The 25,461-nt window shown below is 42.8% G+C and overlaps 1 protein-coding gene across 1 annotated transcript; it reads right to left on the bottom strand.

Moving 5' to 3' along the window:
• Positions 1–23,796, bottom strand: LOC308159690 (apolipoprotein B-100-like; the record flags this gene model as incomplete). Its single annotated transcript, XM_080533505.1, is given in 29 exon segments — positions 1–130; positions 2,350–2,386; positions 2,389–2,426; positions 3,897–4,008; positions 4,415–10,456; positions 10,566–10,939; positions 11,959–12,062; positions 12,157–12,320; positions 12,662–12,834; positions 12,930–13,140; positions 13,278–13,408; positions 13,802–13,984; positions 14,079–14,284; positions 14,394–14,561; positions 14,696–14,887; positions 15,451–15,630; positions 15,994–16,189; positions 16,776–16,987; positions 17,542–17,688; positions 17,783–17,897; positions 20,058–20,508; positions 20,861–20,946; positions 21,055–21,179; positions 21,746–21,898; positions 22,100–22,250; positions 22,657–22,802; positions 23,212–23,324; positions 23,533–23,565; positions 23,742–23,796. Coding segments are annotated over 29 exon segments (10,428 nt in total).
• Between the last annotated feature and the right edge of the window lie 1,665 nt (positions 23,797–25,461).

Here is a 25,461-nt window from a genome sequence, read left to right as displayed (position 1 = left end):
TCAAATGTGAAGGATACTCACAACATAGCGGCTGTAGAGTCTGGCGCTCAGCTGAGATGGGATTCTGCCCTGAAGCTGGAGACCCAGGAACCCAGTGGATGGAGTAGAGATGGAAGCACTGACTCCATCTCTGCCAGCAGCATAATAATAATAATAATAATAATAATAATAATAATAATAATAATATTAATAATAATAATAACAATAACTTTATTTGTATAGCGCTTTTCCTGCAAACGTTGCAGCTCAAAGTGCTTTAATCATTATATAATCTTAATTTAATTATTTTGTAATTTAAATGCAATATTAAAAGGATGGGTTTTTATCATCTTAATTTAATTATTTAGTCATTTAAAGGCAATATTAAAAAGATGGGTTTTTAGTCTTGACTTGAACATATTTGCTGAGGTTGCATCCCTAATGTAAACTGGCGGTGCATTCCACAATCTGGGTGCATAAAATGAGAATGCAGCCTCACCAAATCTCTTCTTTGGTACACAGAGAAAACCGGCGTCAGAAGACCTGATAGCTCTATTGGGCTGATATGCTAGCAAAAGGTCTTTCAAATATTCTGGTGCTGTGCCAGTGAGAGCTTTATAAACAAGCAGAAGGATCTTGAAATCTATTCTGAACTTAACAGGAAGCCAGTGTAGAGTCTCTAAAATAGGAGTTATATGAGCTCGTCTGCTTGTTTTGGTTAAAACTCTCGCTGCTGCATTTTTTACTAATTGCAGCTGGCCAATAGCTTTCTTCGGAAGACCAGAAAGGAGACTGTTACAATAGTCCAAACAGGTAATAACAAAAGCATGCATAACACTTCTGCATCAGCTTGCCGGAGAAAATAACTTTTGCAATATCCTTTTCTTAATTATTTTTATTGATTTTTAGACATGAACATAGACAATACACATTACCGATTGGGGTGGTCGGGTGAGCTGGTTCAGATTAGGCATGTATAACAGCATGTAGGCAGCATTACATGAAATAAAATAAAAGTATATATATATAAACAGTAACAAAAACTTAGAAAATGGAGTGCCAAAACGTGACTCCATCAGCTCCTATACAGCTTAGTATGCCCCTAGATGTTTCCCACCCACAGTTCATCATTGATAACAAGAAATAATACGTAATGGTAATATCCCTGAGAGAAAAGTAATGAAATTAACACAAACCAAAAGCATAACCCCAAACAAACAATAAAATCAAAATCATAATAGAACAATAAGGGTAAGGAGGGAGGGGGGGGGGGGCATCTAATCATCATCTGGTTGAATGGTGGTCTTACTCAGGTGGTCGGCGAAGGGCTTCCAAGTCATGTCAAAGGTTGTGTTGGAATTCCTAAGTGAAAATCATTTTTTTTCTAATTTGATGTGGATATTGCAATATTCCGTAGATGATAAAAAGCATTTCTATTGATAGATTTGATGTGAGGCTCAAAGCTTAAGTCAGAATCTATAATCACACCTAGGGCCAGTTTCACAGACAAGGCTTAAGCCTAATCCTGGACTAAAAAGCATCTTCAATGGAGATTTTACATTGAAAGTGTGATTTAGTCCAGGAATAGGCTTAAGCCTTGTCTGTGAAACCGGCCCCTAGATTCTTAGCTTCCTGTTTGCCATCGTATTCGACAATTTGTCTTTTTGTGGTTTTGGTCCAATGACAAGAATCTCAGTTTTGTCCTGATTTAGTTGTAGAAAATGTTATATCTAGGAGACAATTCTCCAGCGAGCTGAGTGCATGTGAATTATGAGGCAATACTGATATGTACAGCTGAGTATCATCAGAATAACTATGAACATTTACACCATGTTTTCTGATGATTCCACCTAATGGGATCATGTACAGGGAGAAGAGCAAGGGACCAAAAATAGACCCCTGAGGGACCCCATGTGATGTCAACATTATCAGAAACAGAGTCTCCCAGGACAACAGAGAAATGCCTACCAGCTAGATAAGATTTAAACCACTCTAATACAAGTCCTGAGAGACCGACACAGTTTTCTAAACGATGTATTAGAATAGTGTGATCTACTGTATCAAAAGCAGCACTCAAATCTAACAAGACAAGAACTGATACACCACCAGCATCTATGATAAGTATGAGATCGTGTACAACCTTTGCTAATGAAGTCTCAGTACTGTGGTTAGAACGAAAACCTGATTGAAACTTCTCAAATAAAATGTTTTTGCTAAGAAAATCAGTAAGTTGTCTGAAAATCCCTTTCTCAAGGATTTTACTTGAGAAAGGGATAATAAAAGGTTCGATATTGGTCCGAAATTTCTGAGAACAGAATTATCTTGCTTTCCTTTCTTAAGTAGTGGTTTTATAATGGCAGATTTTAAGGGAGTGGGAAAGAATAGCGGAAGTTCACATCAGTGAAGTTGGGCTGGTGATGTCCACATTCAGGGTGTGTCGGGAGGCACTGTAAAGTAGAAAACAAAAAGTATAAGCATGATTGATATCTTAAAGGTGTAGGTAGGTAGACAGATAACTAATAGTCTTTGTGGGGAGCATGACGCGTTCTGGCCTGCAGAGGGAGCCAGACTGTCGCTGGAAGGGGATGACGAGCTTATTGTGGATAGGTGTCAGAAATCAGGTAGTGGTGGTCTAGTGGATAGTGAGTTGGACTTGTGATCGGAAGGTTGTGAGTTCAAATCCCACCTGAAACCACACCCCTACTAGTGTGCCCTTGAGTAAGGCCCTCAATTACTCCAGGGGGAATGTCCCTGTAATTCGTAATTGTAAATCGCTTTGGATTAAAAGCGTCTGCTTAATGGCAAACATCAGACTCGTTATCCTAATGGTCTATTTAACCTGTGTGTGTTTGTTCCCCCGGGACAAAAGGAGGAGGCAGGAAACACCTGCCACACAGGGAGAGAGAGAGAGAGAGAGAGAGAGAGAGAGAGAGAGAGAGAGAGAGAGAGCAGATCCAGAAAGGGGGTGTGTAGAGGAGACACCGCGGAGAACTATCCCGGAAGGGGAACAGAACAGCTGGGCAGGACACGCAGTTCTAGCGGACAATATTATTATTATTTTGGAACCTCTCTCTCTCCAGCCCGCCTGTGGCATTTACTAGTGTGTGCAACTTAATAAATACGTGCTTGTTACACCGTTCCTCTGTGTCGACCTCCCTCTGTGCCTAGAGACTCATACAGTCTTCAACTATGGGAATGGCAATTTGTACCTTAGCTTTTAATCCACTGATCTCTCTCTCTCTCTATGTCTCTCTCTCTCTCTCTCTCTCTCTCTCTCTCTCTCTCTCTCTCTCTCTCTCTCTCTCTCTCTCTCTCTCATATACATATATATATATACAGTATATAACACAGAAATACCTCATGTGCATAAGTATTCAAACCCTTTGCAATGACACTCTTAAAATTAGCTAAAATGCAAAAATGTCATCAACAAATCACTCCATAAGTTTAATTGAGTCCATCTTAATGCAAGGAGAATAGTTCATGTCATTTTGGAATCAATATCTTTGTTTTTATAGGCTCTCTGATTTGCATGTCGGGATCCGATGTAATGAGCATGTTGTTGAAAATCAATGACACGTCGCTAGTCAACTAACACAGCTTGTTTTGTGAGCCTGCTAACAATGTAAAGTAGTGTTCTATTTAACTAGGTAGCACTGGGGATTACTCACCCAATCCATTTTGTTGCAGTATTTTGGCTTGACTAGCGAGTTTGTGTTGCGATTCTCAACAACGTTGAAACGTAGCTCCGTGTTTTAAGAGAAAAGTCTGAACATTATGATTGGTTGCCGACATACGGACCAAATGATCAGACTGTGTCACATATATGATCAACATTATAATACTAGGTCTAAATAATGTGTTCAAATAGGTATTCTACATTGCAATAGGGCCTGCAGTGTAAAAGGGGTTGTTACCTCAGGGCCTGGGTAAGAACATGCTGAACATCCAGGGTCAGGTCAGCGTGGGACAGGATCATCTTGTCAGTCAGGCTCAGGGCTTCATTCTCAACATTTGCTGTGATGGAAGCTTTTGAAGGAAATTAGATATGTAATCTGTTTAATAATCCACAGCAGTTAAATAACTGTAGTTATTTTAGCAACAACATTATGAACATGGTGTTACTGGGTACAATAGCATTGCTTTGTAATTCTATGGCAATGGGGTTGAGCAGTTTGTATAATTAAACAACTGGACCAAGGACTGTATGTAATAACACAATATTGCTTAACTCCATATACTATTACATAACAATTACCACATTACCATGTAACAACATGTTAATTCAGTATTGTTACTCAGGTAATTACAGCATTACCAAACAGGTAGAGGGGCAACTTTATGCTGTGTTACCAACAATCCAGTTACAGAATGATGTAAACGGTGTTTAGTTTCATCTTTATTGATGAATAATGTAGAGATTTAGATGCCTCACCATCCATGTCATGATCCAGGAAGACAACAACAGACGTAGCATTAGACTTGAGTGTGACTTTGAAGACAGGGGCTTCACCCTCCATCTCAGCTGCAAGGTTTGTGGTGTACACAGGGGAGACAATCTTGGCAGTGGCAGAGATCTTCTGTTTGGGGGCCGTCAGCTCCAGAGAAGTCTTCTCAAAGATGGTCAGGTCACCTAAGTTGCTTGGCTGAGACAAGTCGATCTCAACATCAGCAGTCAGGGATAACATTGGTACAAAGTCAATGGTGGCCATGGCTACGTGCTTTCCATTTGTCATGAATGTCAACAAGTTGGCCTCGTTGTTGCTGGTGAATTTCAGCGCTGCATACACACGGCTCAGGGATGCCTCTACAGCCAAGTTCTCATCCACATCCAACTCAAGGACCGTGGTCCCATGATTGCTGAGTTTTGCATTGGTAATGGTCTTAGCGGTAGAGCGGAGGCCATCGGCATTCAGGTAAATGTTGGCCTCGTTGTCCAGGACTCCCAACACATCAATATATTGCAGAACTTTGCCTTCAATGTTGCCCTTGGTGGTTGACTCCACAGAGATATACTCAAGGGTTCCCTCAAGCTTCAGGCTGTGGTCAGCCTCTAACTTGCCAACAGTCTTGATCAGGGGCACATTGAAATCACTCTTCAGTTTTAAGGTAGAGGCAACATTTGCCTTGGTCTTGGTGTCTGCAATCATTTGCTGGTTGACTTCCAGGTTGAGGATAGGCAGCGCAATCTTAGCAACGGTTGCGACAGATACAGCAGCTTCATCCATGTTCAGGCTGATGGTGCTGTTATGGGCTCCTTCAATGTGGGGGTTCTCCAGGGACAGAGCAGTAGCCAGTTTAAGCCCTCGCTTGGTGGTCAGGCTGGTGGTTCCATCAAGCTTGGCCTTCAGACCGTCAAACACAGAGGCTGTGGTAGCTCCTATGCGGAACACAAGGTCATCCTCACCATAGAGTCCAGCATTGGCATTCAAACTGAAGATGGCAGACTTGAAGGAGAGCTCTGTGATCAGGTTACCCAGAGAAGAGGGAATGCTGACTAGACCCAGATTGCGGACATAGTTGCTTTTCTGGTACAGAATCTTGGCATTCACATCAACAGACTGCTGAGGGGTAGTCAAGAGGTGTTTCAAGCCAGACATCTCATACAGGTTTAGCTCACTCATGGCAGGGGTGTGCAGGTTAATGATGGGCAGATTGATTTCAGGGATGCTAACAAGTTTGTTCAGTAAATCAAGATCAGCATCACCATCCACAGCAGCATAGATACCAAATTCCTTATTATTGTTGTCAATGGTGAAGTTGTACTGGTATGTGTACTGGTTGAAGCGAGCAAGAGCCACAGTATTGATATGTTGAGCATCAGGCTTAAAGGTAGCTGAGTAGTCATTCTGGAGATCAATCTTGGCGGTTAGAGCGTCATGGAGGCTACGTTTTGTGTTACCCTTATTGTGGAAGTCAAACACAACCTCGTGGGGACGAATTACCAGATTGATGGAGTTGGACAGGACTCCACTGACTCCACCAACAAGCTCTGTGTCATGGGTTACCTTCAGCTCAACGTTTCCCATGTAAGCCTTTCCAGATGCCACCACAAGGCTGTTCTTAATTGCTGGGCCCTCCATCTCAGAACGGGCATTAAATTTGATGTGGCTGGGCTTTGCATCAACATTCATGCTCTGCTTTATCTTGAGAATAGGAGAGTCTGTGTCACCGGAGAATGTCAGCACGGCAGTGTAGGGACTGACGGTGAAGCGCAGGTCACTCTTGTGGATGCACTGATCAGCGTCACTCTTGTGGATGCACTGACCAGCGTTTGCCTTGCCTTCATTTCCAACGGTCAGAGTGATTGTCATGCCCGTCAGACCGGTAGCAACCTTCTGGGTCAGAGAGGCTTCATTGTGGTAGTCTGAAATGTCAATGTTGAGTTTGTAGGTGGCGTCCATAGAGGCAGATATCCATTCACGTTCAAGAATATCCGCTACAAAGAAGGCAGTGTGCACAAGGTCAGCATTGCAGGGTGAAGTGGTGACCTTGACTGTGGTATTAGTTGAGGCCTGGACTAGTTGTTGACCAAAGTTGTTTAAGGTCAATGATGCCTGGTGTTCAACTGCAAGAGCAGAATGGGTGAACTTCAGGGTCTCTTCAACAACAACATTAAACCACATAACTAAGAATAAACTGTCAATATCAAAACGAGCAGTGGAGTTTAGGTTATAGTTGAGGATCTCAAAACCGGTGGATGTTCCTTGGGATGTCAGGAAAATAGTGAACTGAGGAGTCATATTGTTATCTGTAGAGTTCGTGAGCTCAGCGGAGGTCCTAAAGCTGTTGATGGGGGTGCTGACTTTGACCTCAGCATAGAGCTTGCCAAAGCTTGGGACCATGATCTCACTGGGGATGTTGGGCAGCTTGAACTCTGGAATCTGGAGGGTTGGGATCTCCAGGAGCTTCTCAGGGGCAACCTTAGGGAGGGCTGGGAAGGAGAACTCTAGAAGGGTGATCTCGGGCAGGGTCAACTCAGGCAGGGCAGGTAGGTAGTTCATAGTAAGGTCTCCAAAGAAGGCATCCAGATCAACAATATGAATCTCAAAGTTGGCAATGATCTCCATAATTCCCTGTTTTAGACGATCAAAGGAAATGGTGATGGCTGGCACACTGAGGAAACCCAGGAGGGTGAACTCAGGGATATCCAGCTGTGTGGGGATTTCAATCTCCTGAAGCTTGTCCAGCCTGATCTTCATGGCCGGAATGTCTAGGTCAGTGAGAGGGATGGTGAATGAAGGGAAATCTAGTTCAGCTGTCTTCAGTCCATTGGCAATTCCCTCAATGATCTGCTGAATTTCAGTTGGTTGGTTGCAAACCTCCTCACACACAACGCTGAAGAAGTCGCTAATGATGGTGATGGCCTGAGTGTAGTATTCGCTCACCTGCTGTAGGTAGGAGATTATTTCACCTCTGAGGTCCATATCAGTGATTCTCTGTTTCAGGTTCTCAGAGATGACTAGGTCATTGAAGATGGCATGGTCAAGGACATCCTTAAGTGTTTTGATCATGTCTACAACCTTGACTTCCCTCAGATGTTCAATAAAGTTAATTGCTGATGACACAACAAAATTGCCAAACTCTCTTGAAGCCTCCAGCTTCTGCGGGATCTCCAGTGCCTTGATCAGCTCGTTCACATAAACGGTGTATTCACTGATCATCTGGTTGGCCTCACCATTATAATCAAATGACTTAACCTTCTGGACAACAGCATCAAGATATTCATTCAAATGATTAATCACATGTTTTATCTCAGTAGCTTTCAGGTAATTTATGACTTCTTCCAGCATATGCATGACTTTGGCTGGGATATTGATGGGTTTCAGATTGTTCGCTACCACCTGAATGGTTTCATCAATTTTGAAATGCTTAATGAGCTCCACAACCTTTTCCAGGACTGCTTCAATATGCTTGTCGACCTCATACTTGACAATCAGCTCTCTCAACATTCCATGGAGGGCATTCAACTTGCCAATAATGTCAAATTCCTGGATCACTTCCTTGACAGACTCAGTTGGAATCTCAAACATCAGCTCCTCAATATAGGTTACCAAATTGATGGAGGACATATAGCTCTTCAGATCCTCAACACATTTGCTTATGTCAAAGCTTTTAATGAAGTGCTTCAATTCACTCACAGCGTGCTCAAGTTTAGCCTTGATCTCATACTGGGCATTAATGTCATGCACAATTGCAACGCTACTGTCCTTCAGTTTCTCTGTGTCAAACTTCCTGATGAGCTCTTCGATGACATCAAGGACTGCTAAGAGGATAGAGCTGTTATATTCCTGGATAAGCCTTTCAATTACAGTTTCAGACAGGGGGCCACTCACAATGATCTCCTTCATAATATCAACAATGCCCTGGATACGGGATGCAATTTCTGTCACCAGGTTTTCCAAAGCAGCCCAAAGGTTCACTAGGCTGGTGTCCAGGTCTTCCAGAGTGAGGTTATACTCTTGGGTGAAGGCAATGAGGTCCTGTTTCAGCTGGACAGCCTGGCCTTCCAGGTTCAGGCCAATAACAAAATCACTCAACTCCTGGGGCAGAGCATCAAGCTTGGCCTTGATATTATCACTGTTGATGCTCTCCTGCACTGCCTCTGCAATCCTCACAATAGTGATTTTTACATTTTCCAATTCCAGGGATTTCCAACTAAAGGGGTGCCTAATCCTGTAACTCTCAGTGCTCTTGTCATACTTCAGGAATGCAGAAACAGTGAATTCCTGGTTTTCATCGGTCAGTGGTTTCAGGAGGTCAGTGAGGAAGGTACCAGACACCTCCAGTCCAAGCCTCTCCGCATTGTTGTATACATTTACTTGACTTACTACCTGACTGAGGGCATGGTTCTTCACCTTGGACTTCATGGTAAGTGTGGCCTTCTGCTCCTGGGGAGTCACAAGTGTGTCCATCTTGTTATCAATTGTGATTTCCAGTGAGACGCCATTATTATACCCATTATTCAGCTGATGGGTGATAGAGGCTCTGCATTCATGTGAGCTGGTGAAAGCCATGGGCTGTGCTTTAATGAGGCCCTTTGCGTAGACCTGAAAACTTTGCTTTCCATAGAGGGGTAAATCTCTATCACCATCACCATCAGCATTGACGATGCATTCAAGATTGAAGTCAAAGGGAATGAAACTGGCGCGGACGGTGTGGTCGAAGCGGAGAGGCTGGGAGTTGAAGCGGACGTCATTTTGGATCCTGGCAGCAAGACCAACAACCTCAAGCTCAGTGTTGTGGCTCATGTGAGCTCCAAGGAGTTTTCCAGTGGTGCTGCACTTAGCGTTAGCGGTTAGGTCAGCATAGTTGATCTTGTATGTGTGCTTGATCACTTCTCCACCAAAGCGACTGCCAATAAGACTGCCAGTCAGGTCGACCTTGTAAAGCTCTGCTTTCAGCTGAGCCTCATTGACAAGACTGTTTTCCAGAAGGTTCAGGTCATTATTCACATTTGCAGACACAGAGTAGGGCTCCAGGTCAATTGTGATGTCATGAGTGTATGTGATGGTCTCACTGACAATAGCCTCAGCCTTTGAGCTAAAGGCAAGAGTAGAAAGAGTGACGGTCAGAGAATTAGCATTCTCAAACTTCATGCCTTGGAATGCACTCTTGGTCTCGATGGACAGGCTAGCTCTGGAAGCATCAAGTCCAGCGTTGAAGGTGTTCTCCACGGTCAGGGGTCCCGGCAGAGTGTTTTTTGTGCCCTGCACAGTGGTTTTTGCGCTTGTGGCCAGGCCATCCTTGTTCAATGTCAGGGTAGCTTTGTGTGCAGCTTCATTCTCAATCAGCTTCACACTGGCATCACTGTTCACAGCTAGGCCATTGACATCCATGGAGGCAGTGAGCAGAGAGTAAATGCGATTCTCAGATTGGTCAGCATTGGTCTCCATCTTGAGAGCAACTGCACCAGCACCAGCTGAGGCCTCAGCGTGGTTGTGGATCTTCATGCCAAGGACAAGAGTATTGGTTTCACATTTCAGGGACAGCTGGTTTTCCTTGAAGGCAAGTTCAGCAACGTGGGTCAGGAGGTCTTCGTATGCATTGGTGTTGGACACAACAGACAGCTCACCATTGGCGAAGGATGCGGCAATGGAGTTCTGGGCCTGAAGAAGGGTTGAATCAATTTTCAGGGTGGAATCCATTTTTGCCTGAGGCCTGAGTGGGAAGATGGCGAAAGATTGGGTAGTGCTGGTGATACCATAGATAAGTCCAGCGGTGGCTTTTGCCTCCAAGTTGCTATCACCAGAGATTTCTTCAGTGTTGACACCAGCTTGGCCAGTGTGCTCCAGAGCTACACTCAGGCCCAGAGGACTTGTTGCCTCGATCTTGCTGCTGGATTTTATGTTGATCTTGTCAGTGACAGTCCCGACTTCCATGATGCTAATGCTGGCATCAATAAACTTGTGGCTCACAGAGGTCTTCACATGGGCTTTGATGGAATCATCAGGAGTGCTTTCAAGTAATCCAGAGCCTAAGTGAAGAGAAAAATTATGTATTTTAACATATCCATATGAATACCAGATTATGAATTTGATATTAATTAAAATACAATAATGAGATGTTTGCAGGTGAGATTGTACCTTCAATCCTGATAGAAAGGAGGTCCAGAGGAGAGCTGCCAACCACTTCAAACTTAGCGGAGTAGCTTGGTATCTCAACAGCATCTTTGCCAATAGACACTGAGCCCTCCCAGTTGTAGAGGTTGCTGTTCATCTTGGTGGAAATCTCAGCTTTTCCAAAGTACGGCACAGATACAGCAAGGGTCTCAGGAACAAAAAGCTCAGGGATGGGGATCTGAATGGAGGCAAGCTCCATGTCAAGCAGGGGCACAACCAGGTGTGGGGTGGTCAGGGCAGCAGGGAAGTTCAGCTCCTCGGTGGATTTCCCACCAAGAGGCAGGGGGAAGGCGATGGTGAATCGTTCATTGTTAAAGTGGTAAGCAGCTGCAGCTTCACTGTTTAAGGAAATAGTGATTTATATTAAATAGATGATCAACTCTTCATTAGGAATCAAAATAATTTACTAAATGAAAACAAATGATGCTAATTCAGGGTTCGACAGTAACGCTTGCCCGCTTGCCCAGAGCAAGTAAAACATTCACCGGGTTTGTTTGCGCAAGCCCGACGACGCTGCTGGATCCTGGATATGTTTACCTGTGTGCAGGAAGAACAACAGACGGCGCAGGGGCCAGACCAGACATTTACCATCTGATTTTGATGTTTTTATCAAGTGAGTTTAATGTGGTTGACCATAACGTGTCCACCCTGTTAGGCCTAAATATTGAGGAGATCAATCAAATTTTATAATTTCAAAAAAAGTATTTAGTGCAAATTAGATTCCTCATCAAGTATTCATGGTCATTCTGGGCATTATGCTAACACAGGCAGGCTAAAGGCTCATTTTAACTCAAAATGTCCACCCTGTTAGTGTCCACCCTGTTAATGTCCACTCTGTTAGCCCTATTCAACTAACAGAGGGTAATTTAAATAAAATACAATTTAGGTGCCTGAGCTCGACCACTATGTTTTTCAACAAGCTAGATATGTCCTTTATATAATAGAACATTAAGATATAGATAAATCAACAATTTATTTTTCACAAGTTATGAAGTCCAAATGGCACCCTATAAAAAAATTACCCGGATATGTTTACCTGTGTGCAGGAAGAACAACAGACGGCGCAGGCGCCAGACCTGACTAGATGGTTGTGGAGTGAAGATATTATTAAAGAGTACGCGATGCGACGGGTGATCAACAGGCGCGTATGCTTTAATAATGTCTTCACTCCACGATCATCTAGTCTGGTCTGGCCCCTGCGCCGTCTGTTGTTCTTCCTGCACACAGGTAAACATATCCAGGATCCAGCAGCGTCGTCGGGCTCGCGCAAACAAACCCGGCGAATTTTTTATTTGCTCCGGGCAAGCGGGCAAGCATACTGTCGAACCCTGTAATTTTAACAATTACCCTAACTTACGCATTTAGGAACAGCTTCTGAGGAAGAGTGATCTCAGGGACTCTCAGGTTCTCTCTCATGTACGGGATATCAGCAGCGTATTTCTCCAGGTAGTTGTTGGTTGCCTTTAGTTGAAATATGTATTGTTAATCAGTTCAAATGGAAGTCTTTGTTCAAATTGTAAAGATAAGAAATGGGAAACACAACGTTTAATATTACCTCCACAGACTTGGTGAGGAAGTTACGGACTTTCACGTCAGTCTGGCCCAGCGGCAGATCAAGAACATCGTTGACCATCTTTTTGATTGTCTCAACTTGGGGGAGGATGTTTTGGATCTCAGAGTTGATTTCAGACTTGATCTCAGCCTCAATCTTGCTGTCATCTAGAAAATAATGGAATATCATGAGAACTGATATAAGGCACTCATGGATAATCAACAAACAAAACCTGAGAAATGAATAGTCAAACAATTGTCAATTGATTGATTGATTGATTGATTGAAAACTTTATTAGAAGATTTGCAGAAGTAGGTACATGAAAGTACATATTACATACAAGGTCGACTAACAGGATAAAAACCCAAGAAAGCCACTGGCTTATTTCAATTGGGGTCCTTGATTCTCAATTCATCAATAGTCAAACAATACAGCTAAATATGAATCCAACCAAACAATGAAACCATTTTTTCACAAAAAAGTGAGAGGATATCAAAAACATCCGTACCATATTTCAGGGTGATCTTTTGCACTGAGTTGGTCTCTGGGAGCTTGATGTCACTCTCAAGCTCAAATTCCAGTTCCTCACCACACTTCAGGTTGGCTGTAACTGTGGCGTCAGCCTTGAGTGAAGGGGCGAGCAGCTGGACCTGCAGCATAGCATCCCTCATGGATGCAATCCTATTTAACCACGAGGAAGGCTGATAAGTATGCAATGGAAACACAACAAAACTATAAAGAATAAAGAAATATGAGGAATTGCGATTTCAACTTACTTAGCACGACCAACCAGGGACAGCTGAGGGATGTTCTTGTTGATGAGGTCAATGGAGATGGAGTGGGTTCCTTTCCCCTTAGTGTTGCCATCGACAACACCCAGTCTCAGTCCAGCCTCCAGGTCATAGTCAGGGATCTGGACGTCAGCGGTGATGGCGTGCTTCCTCCTGTTGTACTTCACGGATGCTGTGGCCTCCGTGGGTTCAGCACCTGTGTTCATGTTAAAAACAAAAAGTTTAGTCAACGAGGGAAAAAAAGGGAAGAAAAAGATGGTAAAATAATTCTATCACTTTATATCACTCACTAACATGAATTTACACATTCTCTCTCTTCTACAAAGGCTTCACCTTCAGCCTTCAGGACCAACTTCACCATGTCAACCTTCTGGCGGCCTTCTTCGCCCTCCCTTAAGAGTTCGTAGCCGACGGTGGCAGTGTATTCAGAGACCTCACCGGTGGGATGGAGCTCTACAGCAAGCCTAAAGAAATGTTTTGTTGTCATTAGTTTGACCATAAAGATGATTTCTCTTTTAACACTAGAACAGCCGTGCCTTTTTAACCTACTAAAAGAGCCCCCTCTTTTTCAGTGCTAAGCTGCTATTTACACACAACGACCACTAGTTGGCCACTTGTAAATTAGCCTGCTTCCTACACAGAAAAACAGTGTAAATAGCTTTATATTAGCTTATCCTGATGTGATTTTGAAAATGTAAGGATAGTGGGTGGTAGAACGCACATATCTAGGAAACGTCATGAAAGGAGTCCTGAAAATTGATCGAGTGCAAAGATATAACATGTTTCTTTACTCACAGCTCATGGCTGTTCTAGTGTTAATCAGTATACAGTATGTGCCCAGAAGCTCTACCACTTACTTGCTGTCTCCGGTGAAGGGGAAGTAGGGTGCATCATCATGGGAGCTAGCATCAGTGTACTGCAGGGTGGTGCAGGACTGCATGCCAGCAAACACAGGTTTGCACTCAGTCACATCAACGCGGTCCTCTACCATTGGTGGGATGGTCTTCACTTCAGCAGAGGTGATTGCATGCAGGGAGTTGCTGTATTTTGGGTAGTAGAAAGACATGTTAAACGCTGTGAAATGTAAATGTTAACATTAATGGCTGTGAAAAGGTAACTGTAAATAATTATTACGTGATGCTGATGAGCTTGGTAGGGCCTCGGGGAGCAGGGAGGGTCAGCTTGACCTGGTTGTCAGCCATGGCGACCTTAGCACTGAGCCCGCTCTCGTGGTACAGGTTGGTGTGCATGTCCAGTCCAGACAGGACATACTCAGGGATGTGGGAGCCAACATGGGTCACAAACTCAATTCCAGCAGAGGGCATGAAGGAGACCTCGCTCTGTAGGAAAGAGATAAGGCACAATGAGTTATACATAGAATTACATTTTTATTCATGTAAAAGGGTATGTTAAGCAAATAGATCTTTGCAAAGGAATACAATAATTGACCATGTCAGGTGCAATGTGAAGTCCTCCCTTGATACCAGGGGTGAAGGTACCAGACAGGGCAATCTTGAGAGGAACACCAATGGCAGTTGGCAGGAAGAATTCATTGTCCATGAATATGTAATGGGCGAAGACTTCATTGTCAGCCTTGGTCATCAATCCTTCCATCAGCTGTGGAACATGAAGATAGAAAGCATGTTAAACAGATGGAGACGTAACGCATGTAAAGTAGCATCATTATAAAATAATATAATTATTCAACTGTGATCTTATGTTGTTGAGTTTGTGTGGGTACTTGTACATACAGCAATGTGGAACATCTTAAGGAAGTTGTCAATCATCAAGGCAGCAGAGTAGGCCATCTCCTCCATCTCGTTGGTCTTGAGGTATCCAAGCTCATTACCCAGCAGCCTCAGGTAAACCATGGCCTCAGGGGACTCCTGGGCATTCAGTCCCTCCACCAATATGTTAAAGTTTTCTCCAATTGTCCTCATTAACTTGGGAGGTAAAAAAAATATTAGTCCAAAAGTAAGTTAGTCATGTCTAATTCAACTTTTGCAATGATTGAATATTTGGTTCTGTAGTATATATTGGCGCACGCACGCACACACACACACACACACACACACACACACACACACACACACACACACACACACATAAACCATATAAACTGTATAGAATGTATAGATCTGTATAATCTGCCTGTATATTCTCCTGGCTAGACGTTTATGACTCTTTGTTCCTAAAAGGCCAGATGGTCATTACAAAATGGAGCCTAAAAGTGACTGTATTTCAAAATGGAACCTAACTGGGGAACAACCCCTCTTTCACACCTGGGGCATCCCTACAGTAGAAACGACAGGGCCGTTGTTGAAGCAAGTTTTGACCCGGCTCCAGGACCTCCTCTTTTCCACCCCAGCCACCCCCTCCACAACTGTTTCTGTCTAATAAATAGTCTTAGAACTCGGAAGCTTTACTCGTGATCTGTTCCAAACAAGTTAACAACAGTTCCATGAAAACAGGAACAAGAGATTAGGGTTAGGGTTATTTTGAATACCGATCTCTTCCTTCTTCCATCCCACAAAGGCTCCTGGTTCTGGTTTATGATCCATCGGGAGATAGTGAGAGCTTCTTCAATAACACTGGAAATGGCGGTGAATATTATATCAGGGAAGAATCCACCCAATCCGAACAAGGCGTCAAGAGTTGGCTCAAATCCTTTGCCCTCCATGCCAACCTTAGAAGTGAAAATAAATAATAATAATAATAATAACTTTATTTGTATAGCGCTTTTCCTGCAAACGTTGCAGCTCAAAGTGCTTTAATCATTATATAATCTTAATTTAATGATTTAGTCATTTAAAGGCAATATTAAAAAGATGGGTTTTTAGTCTTGACTTGAACATATTTGCTGAGGTTGCATCCCTAATGTAAACTGGCAGTGCATTCCACAATCTGGGTGCATAAAATGAGAATGCAGCCGATTAAAGCTAGATAAGATTTAAAATGAATGTATGTTGTCAAATTGACAGAAAAAGTCAAGTTGAATAGATGCATAATTCTCTTAAAAACAAACAACCTAGGTAGAATTTGAACTTACCTCCACTATGTCAACATCATAGCCCAAGGCCTTCAGGGTCATCTCCAGCATGACTTCTGTGGGCAGGATGTTGTGACCTTCAAAGATCAAGTTTCCTTCTACAAATCCAATCTTGTAGTTGCGGGAGAACCAGGGGAGGCCCATGACATTTTCAACCTCATTGCTCTGCAGGGCATCTAGAATCTTCTGTCTCAGCCTGTAAGAGGAGGAAGGATTAACACAAAGGTGATTTATATAACAATCATAATAATAATAATAATAATAATAATAATAATACATTTTATATATGGGTGCCTTTCAAGGCTCTCAAGGACACCTTACACGACATAGTTAAAACCACATATCAAAACATTATAAAATCAACAAAGCAAAGTCAGATGTAACAACGAACTAAATACAGCAGATCAAACCAAATATGCCATTGTGAAAAGGTGTGTTTTAAATTAAGACTGGATTTGAAAGTGGAGAGAGTGTCAATATTACGTATGTTAGGTGGCAGAGAGTTCCAGAGGCGGGGAGCAGAACGGCTAAAGGCTCTAGATCCCATAGTAGTCAGGCAGGCAGAAGGGATGACAAGTTGGTTGGCAGAGGAGGATCTGAGACTACGGGAGGGAGTGTGAGTAAGAAGAAGTTCAGAGAGATATGAAGGTGCTAGGTTATGGAGAGCCTTAAAGGTGAGAAGGAGAATCTATGACGATAAAGGGACAATTGAAAGAGAACTTCTATTTATGTTAGCTGAAGCAGTGAATTGTTGATGTAAATGATGTACATGTTATACACACTCGTTGGTCTCGGGATCAGTGGAGGTCACGGCCAGGAAGTTGGACAAGTGGGAGAAGACAAAGCTCTTGAACTGCTCGTCGTCCTCGACAGCGGGAGGCATCTGGGCCAGTTCACTCAGCTGGGGGTTCTTCATTAGCACCAGGTAAGCAGCAATACGCTTCTGCAGAGGGCTGTCACCATCCATCATCACCTGCATGAGCACCGCTCTGCCCTGGGACAAGGACAACATATTGACCAGTGGTGTAGTCTAATGTTTTCTAGTGGGTATACTGTGATTTTTACCTCCCAGCCTCATATCGTTCATTTAGGAACGGCATTAAAAATACATCTGCGCTCCCTGTCTAACGTTATATATATATATATTTATATATATATATATATACATTACATGTTATGAGGCTGATCTGTGCATGATAGTGCTGCATTTTGACATATTTCATGTCGCATCTCCCCCCGTTGATGGTATATGACGCTGTCGTCAGTCCCAATGGTCCAAAATTCAAGTGCTTCGTAACACAGACGGGGTGAATTTTATGAATGAAAGTGAAAGTTCTGTCACAAACGCTGTTACGTATCCTCACACATTTTAAAGTGGGTATATGGAAATCCTTGGCCTTTCCTAGTGGGTATACGGCGTAGTCCTGCGTATCACGTAGACTACACCACTGATATTGACCCATTAAGTATCTACAATATAGTCAACCAAATGAAAACATGTGGTCTTCCATTGTTGTTTTCAAGCTAATAGTTGATATTTTGGCTAACCTCCTCAGGGACAGGGGTCTGTCTGAAGGCCTGGATGGCAGCCTGCTGGACAGCCAGGGAGGCTTCAGGTTTGTTGACACACTGGATCACAGCGGACTTCAGGGCAGGGCTGGCGGCTCCCAGGGCCGCGCCCATGTTACCAATGACCTGGAGAACAGAAAACAGCAAATGTTACTTTGTCTGATTACATTTCTTTCCATCTCGAAGTGAGTTTGATCACTGGGACTGATGGTGCACTCACCCTCAGGGTCATGAAGGTGTGTTCCTGGTCACCGGTGCAGTCACCCAGCTGGCCAGCCATGAACACAGCAACAGCGTGGATCTCAGGGGTCACTTTGCCCTCAGCCTTGTAGAACCTGATGAGAAACACAATGTCAAATGTTAAACATCACCGATGTTACAGATAATACATTCTAATAACAAAATGTATTATATTAGAGGTCCAGGAATGAAATCTGTAATTCTACTAATAATCATCCCAGGACCCCAGCCACCCAAATCTGAAATAGTTTGAACTACTGCCGTCGGGGAAACGGTACCGCAGCCTCGGGGCAAAAAAACCCCAGAGGATGTCGAACAGCTATTTCCCACAAGCAATCAGGCTCCTAGGGACCTGGGGCCGGTTGCATAATGATAGACCCAGTCTTAGACTTAGATCTCACTTTAATAAAGATAGACTCAGTCTTAGACTTAGATCTCACTTTAATAAAGATAGACCCAGTCTTAGACTTAGATCTCACTTTAATAAAGATAGACCCAGTCTTAGACTTAGATCTCACTTTAATAAAGATAGACCCAGTCTTAGACTTAGATCTCACTTTAATAAAGATAGACCCAGTCTTAGACTTAGATCTCACTTTAATAAAGATAGACCCAGTCTTAGACTTAGATCTCACTTTAATAAAGATAGACCCAGTCTTAGACTTAGATCTCACTTTAATAAAGATAGACCCAGTCTTAGACTTAGATCTCACTTTAATAAAGATAGACCCAGTCTTAGACTTAGATCTCACTTTAATAAAGATAGACCCAGTCTTAGACTTAGATCTCACTTTAATAATGATAGGCCCAGTCTTAGACTTAGATCTCACTTTAATAAAGATAGACCCAGTCTTAGACTTAGATCTCACTTTAATAATGATAGGCCCAGTCTTAGACTTAGATCTCACTTTAATAAAGATAGACCCAGCCTGTCACACAATGCATTCTAGGTAAAATAAGACACTTGACAGAAAAAAAAACATGGCAGCCAAAACAGCTACACCTAGCGGTGGAAGATATGAGAGATAAACAACATTTTCTTCTGCTGAAAACGTAATACTATGTATATTAGAGGAATATAATGTGGAGAAAAGTATACAAGTAGTTTACTCGTTCCCATAGCAACACAGCTCTTAAATCAAGCGAGGCTAACTTTCTAACCTCACAATAAGTCAGTCTTATTTTTTTTGCAACAAGCAGTCTTACTTAGACTGATCTAATCTGAGAAGATAAGACTAGTCTAAGGGTTAGACCAGTCTTAATCTATCTTTATGCAACCGGCCCCTGCACTGGCATAAGGCATCCCCACTGCATCCCCACTGCATTAACAAAACATACTTGACTACCTGACTACTTGGTCACAACCTACCTGAACTCTAGACTGCTCCATTTTTGCACCACATTGCTCACCGTATGACAATGTGTCACATCTCACTGCAGCCTGCACAGCATTTTTGCACAACCTGATATGACTTATTAATAATAATAATAATAATAATAACTTTAATTTATATAGTGCCTTTCAAAGACCCAAGGACGCTGTACAAGGAGATGAAACGGACAGACAAAACAGAAAAACAAACAAAGCAAAAACTAAAACAATGACTGGGGGCCAAAGGCGTTGGAGAACAGATGGGTTTTGAGGGCTAGTTTGAAGGAGTCCAGGGTGGGGGCGTTGCGGATCACTGTGGGGAGAGAGTTCCAGAGAGTAGGTGCGGCCACGCTGAAGGCTCTGTCCCCAAAGGTCCGTAGGTTGGTGCGGGGGGTGGATAGCAGGCCCATGTCTGCGGACCGCAGGTTCCGGGAAGGGGTATGCTGGGGGAGGAGGTCAGTTAGGTACTGGGGGGCGCAGGCGTGGAGGGATTTGTAGGTGAGGAGGAGGATTTTGAATGTGATGCGGGACTTGCCCGGGAGCCAGTGGAGGTGGATGAGGGTGGGGGTGATGTGCTGCCAGGGCTTGGTGTGAGTGAGGACCCTGGCAGCTTCTATTGTTTTATTGACGCTATTGTATATACAGCTATTGTTGATTGTTGGCTGTTTATATTCTGTTTATATTCTATATAGTTTATATTCTGCTCATTCTTTTATTGATGTTGTTGTTTATATCCTGATTATCCTCTATTATTGAGTTTGTATTTCTGTTGCAATGACAATGTCTAATCGAACCTGAACCCAAGAAATGTACTCTTTGTATCCAAACATTGATGTAATAAAAGCAATTCTGATTCTGATAATCATTATAAGTGCACACTCACCTCTTGACAGCATTGCTCAGAGCATACATGATGAGCCTGCTCTGCTTGTACTGAGCCATAGCCAGGATGTCATTGACCAGGAGGGCAGAGGGGTTGGGCAACAGTCCCATGGCGAACACGGTAGCATCAACCTCAATGGCAGAGTTGTCGAAGGTCCTGAGGATCTGCATGATGGCGCTGATGCATTCTGGGGTGCCGCACTGGGCCAGAACCTGGTAGGTCAGGGGTCCCGACACATCCAGGGCCTCGGGGACAGCAGGGCTCAGGGTTTCAGCTTTCATTCCACGGACCATGGTCACAAGCTTCTGGAAGAGGTGGGGCCTCTTCTCACCACTGTTGGACTGGGACAGAGTGGCCAGTTCCCTCAGGACAGCCAGAGCTGCATCCTTGTCCTGGACAACGCTCTTGTCCTCAGCAGCCTCCATGGCGAGCCCCATAACGTTGGCCTCATCTGGAGACAGACAAAGACCACATCTTAGACATCAGAATTAAGCAATATCACACGAGAAGGAGTGCTGTTATACTGAATATCAGCACGACCTCGAGTGTGATATTGCTTTTGTACAACAGTCAGGCTAGCTACTTTGTATTAACGGTCATTTAATAGAACACCTGTGTGGCGGAGTGATACAGTGATATAGTTAAAAGTCCCAGTGCTGTTATACTGTATATATGGAATGCCTCTTGTCCAATCAAATTACTTGGTCGGAACTAACTGTTGTATAATAATTATTTTAACTCTCTGATTGTTTGAGACATCCACATAATGAAAATAATGTAAGTGACTAGATTAAAATGCTTACTGTGGTCAAAGACTCTCTCCTTGTGGGTGGACTCCTCCAGCAGAGTCAGAGACTGTTTGCCAACGTTGGTAACTCCATATTCCCCTCTGTGGAGAGAAGAATAGATAGTAAACATACATCACATCTCTGATCGTACTGGCCTAACAAGGAACATGGATGATTGTGATGATATAGAATTATAATGTTTGACTCACTTGTGAGAGAAAGGCACCAGGATGTGGGTTTCAGTGCAGGCACCAGAGGTCAAGTGCATGTGCTCATTGTCAAACTTGTAGTTGCAGGTCTGGGAGCTCCTGATCAGCTGGGCAAGAGGGTAGTGCTGTAGGGGGGGGGGGTTATTGTGACAGGTTTTTGTAGTTCGGTTTTGAGTGGATCTTATATATATATACAGTATACTACTAAAAGAGCCCCCTCTTTAAAATGCTAACCTGCTATTTACACACAACGACCACTAGTTGGCCGCTTGTAAATTAGCCTGCTTCCTACACAGAATAACTGCAAAATAGCTTTATATTAGCTTATCCTCAAGTGATATTGAAAATGTAAGGATACTGGGTGGTAGAACGCACATATCTAGGAAAAGTCATGAAAGGAGGGTCCTGAAATGTGATTGAGTGCAAAGAAATGACATTTTTCTTTACTCACATGGCTGTTCTAGTGTTAAACAATCAAAGTTAAAATAATGATTCTGATGTCTAAGTGGTCTTTGTCTGTCTCCAGATGAGGCCAACGTTATGGGGCTCGCCATGGAGGCTGCTGAGGACAAGAGCGTTGTCCAGGACAAGGATGCTGCTCTATACATATATATATATATATATATATATATATGTAATATTATATCACATCGTGCGTATTCCATTCTAAGCAGCACCCTGGAACTCATACCATGCCAGAGATGAGGGCCAGGGGGCTGGTGTGGCCCCTCTGGGGGACAAAGTGGTCACATTTGGACAGGTCCCTGGTGAGGGTGACGTCAGTAGCGATGTCTCCCCTGCTGTTGACAGAGTAGCCAGTCTTGCACATGCCGTGGATGGTGGGCTGAACGGAGGTAACATAAGAGAGGTAAACAATTGTTAGCACACTACCAAAAATGTGTCCAATACCAAAAAACTGACCAATGTTAAATGCCACTAATAGAACCAGTAGTGTTTACATGTTAGATATTATTCAGTACACTGCTTTAATGGAGTACAATACTACAGGTTAATGTGAGCGGTGTTGTTTTGCAGATCGACGGACCATTTTCTTGTTCTTGTCCTCCTCCTCCACCAGGGGCACGGCCAGGGCGGAGACGATCCCCCTCTTGATGTTCAGGATGGTCATGGTCTCGTCCTCCTCAGGGTACAGTTTCACATCGTACACCCCCTCAACCACCACCTTCAGAGGATGTCTGGACAAGGAGCGGGAGGTCAGAGGTCGTTTTACCAGCTCATTTCATTCATGTATTTCTGAGTTATTTTTTCAGAGTGGGGCAGTCCCACTCATATTTTCCATGTTATTGGACAGAGACAGTGAAGACAGACAGGAAAGTAAGGAGAGAGGGCATGTCAGCAGGGCATGGGGGCCGGATTCGAACCCATGCCGACATGGGCATATGTGTGCACTGTAGACCGCAGTGCTAGACCACTGGGCCACCCCAGGCCACCATTCATGTATTTCTAAACATTTATTATCATGTAGCTGTACAGTACAAGAGAGAATGATGTACTTGTACAACTGAGGATCCCACAGAAAAGAGAAGGTAGGTTTTAAACATACAGGATGGGGTAAAGGGACACCGTGACAGGGCTACTGACCTCTCCATGGCAGCAGCAAAGGCGTCAGAGCCAGGGCCAGGTCCCAACACTGGGTTTCCCTCTGCGTCCGTGTCCACCACCTCACTCAGGCTACAGCCTGTGGTGCGCAGGATGTAGCTGCAGGTCTGAGGGACGTCGATTTCAACCTGCAGGGAGAAGCACAGAGTTTAGAGGACTGTTTCTCTGCAGCAACGGGTCACTTCAGTCAATATTGATAGACTGAGGTGATTCACCCGAATGCTCTGAAGTATGACACCAATAATTGTACAATAGTTACGCAATAATGCCAGCGAGGCCATTTCTCGTCATTTATTGCGCATCGTGGGGATGCAATAACAATATAATAATAATATCTTAGATTTATATAGCGCCTTTCTCAGACCCAAGGATGCTTATGCACGATGCACAGCAGAGTGCCGGCAAATCCCTACCAACATATTGGCGTAGGTCTCTGTGTAAGCCTCTCGGCCAATCAGAATGCTTGTTTTCACTTTTCAACTCTGAACACATTGTGACACCTTTGAAAATGACAAACATAGTTGTAATGACACCCACCTTGCAAGAGACCTTGGGTCCATTCTTGAGTTGGGAAGCTCCTTTTATGGCATTCAGGGACTCTGCGTCATACTGGTATTCATACTTATGCAGGGTCTTGTACGTCTTGGCCACTAAGGGAAGAACAGATATATATTTGAAGGGCGAAATAAACAGCTAATTACATTAATTCATGCAGGTGATTTATTTACTAGGAAACAGAGGGAACATTTACCAACACAGCTCACTTGGAATTAGACTTTTTAAGGATCTACAGATGGCTATTCAAATTCAAATTGATGTTACAGATAAAACAAATGGTTTTTATTTTGTGTAACTTACACAAGCATGCTGGTTGTTCTTCTTCTTGAGCATCTATGATGAAGTAATGCATACACAGTATTTACGTTTCTGATCAAAGGTGTTTGATACGTCGTTTTCCACATCAAAATATCATGGCATCATAAAACATGACTTAAGATATTTCTAAAATGTACCTTTCTAAAGACAAATCAACTACTGCTCCAGGGAACAGTCAGAGAGGTACTTACAGGCTAAGGAGAATGTGCTCAGAAGTAGCAGAAGGTAGAGCTTAGAGTCCCCCATGATGGGTTCGTTGAAGCTCTCTTGCGAGTACTCGATCGAAACTGGTTCCTCAACCACAGCACAGGGCATTTCTACCCCTCAGCAGAGCCCAGAGGCAGGGGAGGTTGGAGCCTCACACAGTACTGCCCCAGCTCCAAAGTCCATCCCTCCCATCAGGGGCAAAGGCAAAGGGTTTAGTAAGGCTGCTTACCGCTAGCCTCACAAAGAGGTGACCAGAGATGTTTTACAAAAGGGCCAGGGAAATACTAGAGAACTTTGTTAAAGATATCGATGCAACCCTGAAAATGTCCCCTCAGAATATGAAACTGAGAGGTGAGAGGTGGGCAGATGCTTGTGACATGTTGCATTCAGTGCTGATTCTTGTACTGATCTTGTCTCAAGTATGTTTACTCTTCATGTCATCAAATACAAGAGGTCTATAACCGCTAAATCCAGTAGCCCATTCGGCGGTAACCCGCCCCATCTGGCAACCCTGAAGGCTACCTGGCTGCAGGAACCTAAACTGTTGGCAGAGTAGCGAAAAAAAAGGAGAGAAGTGGAGATCTGGACACCAGACTCCTCCAAACTGAATGCAGATGGATTTTCTATTTCCAGTCTGTTAACCCAGGAGGCATGTTAATGCATGAGGACCTCTCCCCCCAGTGTTTCCTATAGGCCTCCACCCCCTCCCATCCAAACGTATCTGGTCTGCTATGTTACCTGCAAAATGTGTTACATTTGTTTTTTTGTATGATCTATGTTACCCCTTGGTCAACTTTGAGTTACATATATACATATGTAATATTTTTATATTATACATACATATACAGTATATAGTGTCCTAGTTACATATATACATATTATACATATATATAGTGTCCTAGTTACATATATATATATATGATACATAGTGTCCTAGTTACATATATACATATATATATTATACATATATAGTGTCCTAGTTACATATATACAGTACATATATATATATATATTATACATATATATAGTGTCCTAGTTACATATATACATATATATATATTATACATATATATATAGTGTCCTAGTTACATATACACATATATATATGATACATATATAGTGTCCTAGTTACATATATACATATATATATATATATTATACATATATATAGTGTCCTAGTTAAATATATACATATATATATATGATACATATATATAGTGTCCTAGTTACATATATACATATATATATATATTATACATATATATATAGTGTCCTAGTTACATATACACATATATATATGATACATATATAGTGTCCTAGTTACATATATACATATATATATATATATTATACATATATATAGTGTCCTAGTTAAATATATACATATATATATGATACATATATATAGTGTCCTAGTTACATATATACATATATATATATATTATACATATATATAGTGTCCTAGTTACATATATACATATATATATATATATATTATACATATATATAGTGTCGTAGTTAACTTGCCTCTTTATTTTTCTATGTCAATGTTTTTCCATGAGCCCTTGATTGTTTGTGTAACCCTGATGACCCTGATCATCAACACCTGTGTCGGCCTGTGGCCCTGTAATAACAGCATGTCTGTCTGTTGCCCGGTGACACTGATGATGGTCGTATAACCACTTTTTTAAGAGCATGATAAAG

Source organism: Nansenia antarctica (genome assembly GCF_963989245.1).
Source record: "Nansenia antarctica genome assembly, chromosome: 6".
NCBI lineage: Eukaryota > Metazoa > Chordata > Actinopteri > Argentiniformes > Microstomatidae > Nansenia > Nansenia antarctica.
This window is presented reverse-complemented; position numbering and strand designations above follow the sequence as displayed.